This window comes from Lolium rigidum, chromosome 1 (genome assembly GCF_022539505.1).
Source record: "Lolium rigidum isolate FL_2022 chromosome 1, APGP_CSIRO_Lrig_0.1, whole genome shotgun sequence".
Classification (NCBI taxonomy): domain Eukaryota; kingdom Viridiplantae; phylum Streptophyta; class Magnoliopsida; order Poales; family Poaceae; genus Lolium; species Lolium rigidum.
The window spans coordinates 275,187,269-275,198,294 of record NC_061508.1 but is presented as its reverse complement, the minus strand read 5'-3'; the positions used below and the strand labels follow the sequence as shown (position 1 = coordinate 275,198,294).

General features: G+C 45.4%; 1 protein-coding gene across 1 annotated transcript; it reads right to left on the bottom strand.

Moving 5' to 3' along the window:
• Window positions 1-8,672: 8,672 nt before the first annotated feature.
• On the bottom strand, window positions 8,673-10,646 carry LOC124659047. The gene is made up of 3 exons (XM_047197010.1): window positions 10,462-10,646; window positions 9,486-9,550; window positions 8,673-9,442 (listed from the first exon to the last, which is right to left on the bottom strand). The coding sequence occupies exons 1-3, from the start codon at window positions 10,644-10,646 to the stop codon at window positions 8,673-8,675; spliced, it is 1,020 nt and encodes a 339-aa protein (XP_047052966.1).
• Between the last annotated feature and the right edge of the window lie 380 nt (window positions 10,647-11,026).

Below are 11,026 nucleotides of genomic sequence, written 5' to 3'. Positions count from 1 at the left end.
TGCATCCCTTAATGCAATATCTCAGAAGGTAATCGATCCAACTAGTCTTCCAAGGTTACAGAAGGATGTGGTGCAATGTCTTGTTAGTTTTGAGTTGGTGTTTCCACCATCTTTCTTCAATATTATGACGCATCTCCTGGTTCACCTTGTCGAAGAGATTGCCATCCTCGGTCCTGTATTTCTACACAATATGTTCCCTTTCGAGAGGTTCATGGGGGTCTTAAAGAAATATGTTCATAACCGTGCTAGGCCAGAAGGAAGCATCTCCAAGGGCTATGGAACAGAGGAGGTCATTGAGTTCTGTGTTGACTTTATTCTGACCTTAAGTCGATTGGTGTTCCTGAATCGCGACATGAGGGTCGACTAAGTGGAAAAGGCATGCTAGGAAGGAAATCAATTATATGTAGGGACGGGATTTCTTTCACTCAAGCACACTACACAGTTCTACAAAGTTCCACCTTGGTGGCCCCGTATATCACTGAACACAAGAATATTGTATGCTCCCAACATCCGGGGCAGTCTGAAGACTGGATTACACATAAACATATGCAGACATTCGGCGGTTGGCTTCAAGCACATCTCATTAATAACAACGATATTGGAGATCAGTTGTACTTGTTGGCTGGGTCACCATCTTCGACTGTACTGACTTTCCAGGGGTACGAGATAAATGGAAATACCTTTTACATGTTCGCCCAAGATAAAAAGAGCACCAACCAAAACAGTGGTGTCCGCATTGATGCAACAAACACTAACAGTGGGGAAAAGGACACATATTATGGTTACATAGAGGAGATATGGGAACTTGACTATGGACCTTCTTTTAAGATCCCTTTGTTTCGGTGCAAATGGTTCAAGCTGGATGGAAAAGAGGTAAAGGTAGACCAGCTGTACGGAATGACAACAGTGGATCTCAACAATCTGGGTTACAGAGACGGACCATTCGTCCTAGCCAATGATGTGGCTCAGGTTTTCTATATGAAGGACATGTCCTCCAGACCGAAGAAAAGAAAACATAAGGAAACAAGCTCATCCCCAAAGCGTCACATAGTTCTTTCAGGGAAAAGAACCATCGTGGGAGTCGAGGACAAGACAAACATGTCAGAAGATTATAATAAGTTCGCTGAAATTCCGCCCTTCACAGTGAAAATTGATCCAACCATTGCGTTAAATGCTGAAGATGCTCCATGGTTACGGTCGAAGCGATCATAATGTATTAATTATTATCCTGTACCTTGAGCTCATAATGTATTAATTATTATCATGTACCTTATGCTGAAAACTTCCTGGTCGTTGCCTCTCCTCTCTCTCTGCTTGCGGGAAGAGTTCTCGGGCGGAGCTTTCGAAGATGACTAAGACGGCCGGCCATATAAGACATCTTCGAGAAGCTCTGCCGGAGAGGCTCTTTCCTTCGAGGTCGCCGTCGTCGAGTTATATATACCAGCTCCCGGGAAGTCCTCCTCACCCTGAGCTACTGGTTGTTGGGTGTATACTAGCAGCTTCCGAGCGGGACTCCTAGCTTGCTTGCGGGAAGAGTTACTCGGGTGAAGCTTCCGATGATGTCTAAGACGGCCAGCCATCTAAGACATCTTCGAGAAACTTCCCCGGAGAGGCTCTTTCCTTCTTGGTCGTTGCCTCTCCTCTCTCTCTGCTCTCAGGCTGCTCTCTCTACTCTCCCCGGAGGGGCTATATATAGCAATGTGCCTCCAGATAATCCCCCCAGATGAGGCCACCCCAAATAAGGCAAACACCAGATAAGACTCCCCCAGATTTAGCCCCCCCATCTTTAGCACCGGTTCTAGCCAGGAACCGGGATAAAAGGGGCACCATCTTTAGCACCGGTTCCAGCCATGAACCAGGATAAAAGGGGTATATAAACTAATCCACCATCTTTAGCACCGGTTCAAGCCAGGAACCGGGATAAAAGGGGTATATAAACTAATCCACCATCTTTAGCACCGGTTCAAGCCAGGAACCGGGATAAAAGGGCTATATAAACTATCCACCATCTTTAGCATCGGTTCAAGCCAGGAACCGGGATAAAAGGGGTATATAAACTAACGACACCGACCGCGCCGCTCGCAACGCCTGCGACGCCGCCGACCGCGCCGCCGCCTCGCCTCCGCGCCTGTCCCCGCCGCGTGCCACAGCTCCACCGCCACCGCCCGCGCCCCGCACGCCTGGCCGCGTGCGCCGGCCTCCTCCGCCGCCACCGCGACGCCGCCGACCGCCACCGCCCGTGCCGCCGCCCCCCGCCCACGCAGCCGCCCTTCTTCTCCGGCCGGCAGCCGCCTAGGTGAGCCCCCGGCCGCCCCTCTTCTCCATTTTTTTGTTTTAATTAGTTAGAAAATTTAGTTGTTAAATTTAGAAATTTAAGTTAGATAAATTTTTAGTTAGATAAATTTAAGTTAGAAGTTTTAGTTAGATAAATTTAAGTTAGATAAATTTAAGTTAGAAATTTTAGTTAGATAAATTTTTTGTTAGATAAATTTAAGTTACAAATTTTTGTTAGATAAATTTTATTTAGAAATTTTAAGTTAGAAATTTATGTTAGAAATTTTAGTTAGATAAATTTAAGTTAGATAAATTTAAGTTAGATAAGTTTTTAGTTAGATAATTTTTTTTTACATATGTTAGAAATATTTGTTAGATAAAAATGTTTGTGTTAGACAAAAGTAGTAATATTTGTTACTAACATATATATTCATAAGTACTTTATTCAAATTGAATATTATATTTGTTAGTTTGCATACGATGCCGCGCCCTCCGCGTCCTGGAGCTAGGACAATTTTAGAGGAGATGCAGCAGATGGGGGAAGTTCGGGACTAGGCTCCGCCGGGGTGGCACTGGGAGGTGTTATCTTCCGGGGCGCGCACCTTGGTGCGGAATCCGGGTCCCGTCGTCGACCCGGATATTCTCTGGTGGAGGTCGCGTGGGCCATGGTCGTTTCAGAGGGAGCCGGCGCCGCCGGAGGTGGTAGCTCAGCGTATTAGAGAGGAGGACGAGCACGTTCGCTGTTACCTGTATTTGTTAGAGACCAGGTATATGGGCGGATGGTGTGTTTTGCAGGGATCTCACATTAGCAATGATCCTGTTGTTGTTCCGTGGCTTTGGGGGTTCAGCCGGCGCTGCTCAGGACCCAGTCGCCGCCGTTGAGAGGTTCTAGTGATGTATTAGGGACCGATGGAGCTATATGTGTAACTCAGATCTTTGATTATGTATTAAGCATTATCCTTAATTAGTACCTATATATATGTGTAACTCTAATATTTTGATCATGTATTGAGCATTATTCTTAATTACTGCTTCGTTGTGTTTATAGCATTAGAATAACTTGTAAGTCTTTGCAGAAACTATGGAACGAGACCTAAAAAAATAATACCTCGTCGAGGAGATTATCCGTGATGATGATGATATCACCTCTATTTACCTAAACCAATCCGGCGAGGGAGACGAGCGAACCCGAGGAGACGGCTCCGGTGAGGTAGATGAGCAAGACCACCGTGGAGACGGCTCCGGTGAGGGAGAAGGTGACGACTGCGAGGGAGAAGCTCACGTCGCCGAGGTGTATATATACTAATTAACCAAGCCTCCAGATTTGTGCATATATATATATTAACGTTATTTCTTCTTTTAGACCCCCGATCAACAAACTCTACTGGCAAAACTAAACGAGGCGCGGCCAGAAAGATGGAAGACCATGAAAGGTGCACCATCATGGAAATCGCTCTAGATGGCGAACCGATTTCTCCCAAGGATCACACAAAAAAGTTTGTAAGTCAATGCGGAGTTATTGTAAGGGACACCATCCCAATCACCACTCAAGAATGGAAGAAACCTGCAAAGGGGGGCGAAGGAGTTAGTTATGTCGACACGAGATCAAAAAATCTTATGTTTAGGAAGCTCCTGGTAAATTTCATCTTACCGGAGCCAACTAACTCTGATAGTGAGAATGACAGGCCAGACCATGAGGATCCCGAGATGAATAGCGTACAACAAAGAGTCAAGAAGTGGGCTCTTAAGAAGATGGCACTACAGTTCAACGACTACAAGAAGAAATTGGACAACTTCTTTGTCAAGCAAGAGAAGACTCGGGATTTCAAGGGCCCCTATGAGAAGATAAAAGACCACTAGGAGGAATTTGTGAAGTACAAGACATCGGAGAGGGCAAAGAGAAGGACAGGCACCAATACGATAAATGCTGCTAATAAGATGTACTTCCATACCATGGGGCGAGGAAGCTACAAGGCTAGCAGGCCTCAGTGGAAGAAATGGGAGAACGACCTAATTAAAAAGGGAGAAAGGGGATCCCAAGGACACGGAGAATAACTTGGTATATTCCTTAAGGAAAAACTCATACAAAAGAGCAATACTATTTCCTTACAACTTCGCGTGAGTGTTACTGTCTTCACGCATTAAATCTTTTTCACTTAATCCATGTGTTAAGTTTAATTGATGAGTTACGCATGTATATATATATATATATATATATATATATATATATATATATATATATATATATATATATGTGTGTGTGTGTGTGTGTGTGTGTGTGTGTGTGTGTGTGTGTGTGTGTGTGTGTGTGTCGCAGGTTTCACTATATCCTCGCTAGTCATTGAACCCGACACCGGGTAGTAGAAGTCAAGGACTCGAAGAGTAAACCACTTGAGGCGTGGGGGGACATGGCTGATATCCTCCACAAGGCTTGGAAACGGTTCGCCAACAAGTCTCCGGGTTTACAGAATAAAGAGATTCGAATAAAACATGTACCGGTAAGTACTACTGTGGCTAGGCCGCGCATCTCTTTGATTCTAGTTTCAATACCATTATTATCATTCTTGATTATATATTATTTTGATTGAACTTTGTTCTCGTAAAGTGCTTGAGGCAAGAGGACGGGAATAATTTATGCGGGTTCTACGTTTGCGAGTTCATCCAGAATACCCACGATGTGACCAAAATTTTGGAACAACTTGATGTACGTAAACAACATTCATGACTTTATTTTATCACCTTGTGTTTCATTCACATACACACACATATATATACTGACCATCGTACCTTTTTGAAATTATTAGATCCAACGGTTGCAGGACGGTCTTCTAGCAACCGAGCGTGTACGAGCAATTGAAGAAGAACTGGCGGGGTTCTTACTTGAGCAAGTCATAGCTCCAGACGGAGAACACTATGTGCCCGCCATCCAATATTGAATAGAAATTATTTTCAAAGTTGATGTAGACACACACACACACACACACATATATATATATATGCAAAATCCGCATTGATATATATATATATATATATATATATATATATATATATAGGTAAATTAACTGGTGCTCCATGGTGCCCGGGCACCATACGTAGATACGCATATTTTTGCTTTGTAGTACACATACCTGGAGTGTATAAGGGCCCGATTATATATATATATATATATATATATATATATATATATATATATATAAGGGCCCGGTTCGAGAATAACTATTCTCGAACCCTTTCGAACTTCCGGGTGTTTTCCTAGTGAACTTCTCGACGGAATACCAGAATTGCATATTCGTGCGGACAGTATTTTCATGATGATTTTCAAACCGCTTATCGGATTGATGCGTATAATATACCGTTGGATTCGCACGGAAATTTCGCAACTTTTTCGTGTTCATTGTTTTCCCAAATTCTACATTGATTAAAACTAATTTGAAATATACAAAACAACGTTTTTGCGGATTTCTCTATTTTTGTAGAGTTTTGGGGTTCCAAGTTTTCAAACCGTTTATCGGAATGATGCGTATGATATGCCGTTGGAAAGGTGCTGACTAGGCGCACCTTTTTCATGAAGAACACTTTTCTAAATTCTTTACAGTTTAAGAGCAGATTTGAAAATACGTGATTACGTTTTTCGAACTTCTCGGTTTTTCGAACTGTTTTTTGGGGCTAATTTCCGAACCACTTATCGGAATTTTCCAAATGATATTGCGTTGAAAAGATATTGATTAGGCGAATCTTTTTCATGTTGAATGTTTTTCCAAATTCTAAATGGTTTTAGTTTAATTTCAGAAATACATAAAAGTGAAGATAACGCCGACACAAGAACATTTCGAAATTGGCTCATCTAGATTGATTAGTTGTGGCATTGCGATATGTTGGAGTATTAGTAGAGTTATATTAGTGCTAATTGTAAGTTGAGTTGGTCGATTTGCGCAATCGGTGGTTGTACGGACGATTTCTATGCGTATGATTTCCGTCCAGAAAAACAGAGTGTATGAGGTGCTCGAATATAGAAGTGAACTTCCTTCATATCTGTTAGTGAACTTCCGATCGTGGTATAAAAGTTTCTGGCATGTAATAAAATTATAGCGAACTTCTGTGGATGTGAACTTCTTCTCCCCTGAATCTGAACTTCCCGACGGACTTCAATATTGTACAGGGCGAACTTCCAAAACTTTGGTCTAGTTTGAAGTGAACTTCAGAAAATATAGCGAACTACCGTCGCATCTGCACTATCTGAACTTCCCCTTCTCTGCATCTGAACTTCCAGACGGACCTCAACATTGTAAGAATGAACTTTCATTTCAAATATGAACTTCTATACGGGGAGTGAATTTCCGTATGGAGGTAAATGAACTTCCCGGTGGTGGCAAGTGAACTTCTGAAAATATTGCGAACTTCCACATGTTTGAATTGAACTTCCGAGTTGTTTTGTCTTTTGTTCGAAGTGAACTTCCCAAAATAATGTGAACTTCTATATTTTTGTGTTCGAAGTGAACTTTTCGATTTTCATGTTTAGTTATGCAGCAGCCTTCTGAACTTCTGAATTCGGCGAAAGTGAACTTCATCAATCTGCGAAAGTGAACATCTAAATTTAGGCGGATGTGAACTTCCCATTTTTTGAACTCTAGAAAAAATTTCTAAACTTCTAAATTTTGCGAGTGTGAACTTCCAAGTCTTTGCAGATGTGAACTTCCTGATTTTTTGAAATCTGGAGAATTTTATAATTTTAAAAATTTCGTGTATGTGAAACATCCAAGTTCTGCAGATGTGAACTACCGAGTCTTGTAGATGTGAACTTCCTGATTTTTTGTACTCTAGAGATTCTTTGTACTCTCGTTCTGATTGGGGCGCCGCCGGAGGAGCTGGGCGCAGGGGGCGGGAGGTAGACTCCCTGGGGCGACAGTGGCGCCTCCGACAGTTGGTGGGGACGATGGGGGTTGTGCGCGTGGCAGGTGGTGGGGCGGTGGAGGTCGTGCGCGCTGCAGGTGACGGGGCGGCGGAAGCCTGCGCGCCGCAGTGGTGGGGCGGCGGTCACCGGGGCGGGGCGACAGGTGGTGGGGGCGACGGTCGCCGGGGGCCACAGCAGGTGGTGGGGGCGGCGGTCGCCGGGGGGCGCAGCAGGTGGTGGGGGCGGCGGTCGCCGGGGGCCGCAGCGAGGTGGTGGGGGCGGCGGTCGCCGGGGGCGCGACAGGTGGTGTGGCGGCGGTCGCCGGGCGCGCGGGCAGGGCGGCAGCCGGGGCGCGCGGCAGGTGGTGGGAGGCGACGCGCGCGCGGGAGGTGGGAGGCGCGCGGGGCGGGAGGTGGGTTGCGCTCGGGGTGGGAGGTTCGCTTGCCCAGTTGGTTCGGGGGGGGGGATATATATATATATATATATATATATATATATATATATATATATATCACGCGGATTTGCTACCCGCATGGCTAGCTATGCACCCCCTCATGGCCATACGATATAGTGAGCAGAAAAATGAAGGGATCAAGATTCCCATGGCTGGCAAAGGAATGAACTTAACGGCTGGTACTTCTCCGTTTGGAGACGTTGGGCTGCTCAGGTGGTACTAGCTGTAATTGCAATATGGATGGTAATACATACGGGAGTTCATAAAAATGACAGTCATTCAAAGGCAAAAACATTGTGCTACACTTTTTAGTACACATGTAATTGCAACATGAATGGTAATACAGTCGAAACTTCCTTCAATATTAAATACATGCATGCGTTGGTTTTGGAAAGTTGTGAATGGAAGGAGATGATCCACCGGCTAGGTTTGTGTCTAACTATGGTGCTGTTTTGAGGCATTAAACGTACAGCTGATGTCTTGCTAGCTATAACAACCAAACTGACATAGCAACGAGCATGGTATTTGCTGTCGAAACTGTGTTTGAAACTGCAGTTCTCACTGGCATTCGTTTTGACATGCTGCATCTGCTTGCTCCCCTGCCTTGTACCGTGCAAATTACAGCTGAAAAGCTCCCTATTTATCTTCCGTCTTAATTAAAACGGCCACACATAGGCAGTGTCTTTGAGCAGCGTGAGTAATAATCCATCTTGTTTTATCGATGGCAAGCGTTGATCCGTTTGTTACGAAAGCAGGAGCATATATCAATATTATAACTGTATCATCATTTTGGCTGCACAAAAATGGCAAGTTGCTCGCCAACTAGTTTGACCAATGAAATGAACAAAATAATGACCATGTGTAGGAACCATTGAACCTACAGCTGAACCGACCATTTAGCTGGACATTTTCATTGTCTAGCGGAACTGCAAAACCAGAGGTTGGGTTGCGTGGTCTGAAAATGGAGGTAAAACCATGGGTCTGTTCCGTGGTTCATATACATATTTATTCACGTAAGCTACTTATAGGCAAATTGTTGCTGCTACTAGTTTGCTACCACGGGAGTCGGTCAAAATTCACAGAGCTTTTCATCGACAATGGTTGCGTAGGGAGCAAGAACTTTTCGTCGACGATGGGTGCGTAGGGCCGGCGGCAGAAGCCTAGGAACAACATGAAGGACTCGCGCTCCCGCTCCCCATGGCTAGACTGCCCGTCCTTCCGGAACATGAACGGGGACTGCAGGAACGACGACCATGGCGTCCTCAGGAATTGTTGCGGCAGTGGTGGCAGCGTCAATATAGGAGCAGGAGAAGGAGCCTTGTGTCCCTTGGCTACGGACGGTGTCGGCCCCATGGGTCTACCTCGGTGCTGCTGGACGGGCTGCGGAATGGAGCGCGCGGCTGGTGAGGCGAATGAGAAGGAGTGTGCAGTGAGCGGGGACACGCCGACGAAGGAAGGACTTGAAGAGGCCACCATGGAGCACGGTCCCGCCACGGGCGCCGCCGGCGTGGTGGACAGATACCACGGCTTGAGCGCGTTGTCGGACATGCTGAAGACGAAGCGCGACCAGGCCGATCCCACGACACCACCGCCGCCCGCCTTCCCCATGGTCATCAGCATGGCCACCCCCAATGGCTCGAACAGCATCAACGTCGTCCATGGGTAAGCGGTGAAGGACGTATCCTCTAGCGAGTCATTGAAGTCCAGAGAGCACACCACCGCCGTCGCCGGCGCAAGCTCCACGAACGGCCTCACCCCCTGCAGCAAAAAAAACTCGTTTACTTTCTTGAATCCCAGAACATAGCGGGGAGGAATGTAGTCTGCTGCATTGGAAAATCATTGGAAAACCGGACGTTAACAACTAACCTTGCTCGTCGATGAGCTCTGCGTGATCAATTATAATCCATGAATTTCCTCCGCTGGGATAATTGCTTCAATCAAGCAGGATATAAAATGACACGCAGGAGCAACACGCGCACCAGACACAAATGTGTGATGTCTAATATTTTGCTAGGAACGATGGTTTGGTAAATTTGCTGGTCGGAGTCGTCATCCAAATAAGTTGGCATCCTTTTTAACATGTGAAATAGCACTACAAAATGCACTCGGATTGGCTTTGGGAATTGCATGGACTAGACAGGTGTGTCTGCTGCTCTGACTACAACGGCGTTGGACCTTCCGTTAGGAATTATGTGCTCCCGGCAAAGGATTTCATGCACTCTATAGTGAATCGGACGGCTGTATGAGCATGCATAGCTAGCCATGGGGGTAGCCCACAGGATAAATACTTCCTACTCCTGGGTGTAACTACACCCACGTCTCATATACTACCATACGGAAGTATATAACATACTTTATTGATTTGAGTATGTTCGTACACTATATCTAAGATACTCCATACCAACTTTGGTGAAAAAAAATTAAAATACACCCATAGTTTGCACTATATATACAAAATACATGCATATTTATACGTAAATAAATAGTGTACGTAAAAAAGTGTACATACTACCTACAAAGTAGTATATATACAACCAAAATATTCTTATATACTTCATACTACATGTATATACTCTTCGGTATGATAGATACTACCTAGATTGTGTGAAACACACGTGGGAGTAACTACACCCGGGTGTAGCATGAATATGTCCTATATATATATATATATATATATATATATATATATATATATATACATATATATATATACATATATATAGGGTTGAACTATTCTGCAACCGGTGCTCAGAATAGTCTGTATAAGGGCCCGATTATGAAGCAGCCAGACAACTCCCCGAAAAAAAGCACCACTGGCAACTTTTTCCCCAATCTCCCGCACGAGAACGACCCGCCGCCGGCCCCTTCCCCGCGATTCGCCGGTCCATCCCCACGCGCCACCGGATCCTTCTCTCGCGCGCAGCCGGCGCCTTCCCCACGCGCCGCCGGCTCTTTCTCCCGCGCGCAGCCGGCGCCTGCCCCACGCGCCGCCGGCACCGTCTGCGGCGTGCCGCCGGTCTCCCGCATGTCCACATCCCTCCATGACAGCCGCCGTGGTTCGGCCCGCCACCAGCCGGCATCGGCGCCGCCCCGTCCCTGGCTCTTCCTTGCTGGCCGCACCTGGCCCAACCACCATCCCAAGAACTTCCAGCGGACGTGGCGTACGGCGCCGATGTGAAGGAGATATGCCCTAGAGGCAATAATAAAGTAGTTATTATTTATATCTTTATGTTTATGATAAATGTTTATATATCATGCTATAATTGTATTAACCGAAACATTAGTACATGTGTGATATGTAGACAAACAAGAAGTCCCTAGTATGCCTCTTAAACTAGCTTGTTGATTAATGGATGATTAGTTTCATAATCATGAACATTGGATGTTATTAATAACAAGGTTATATC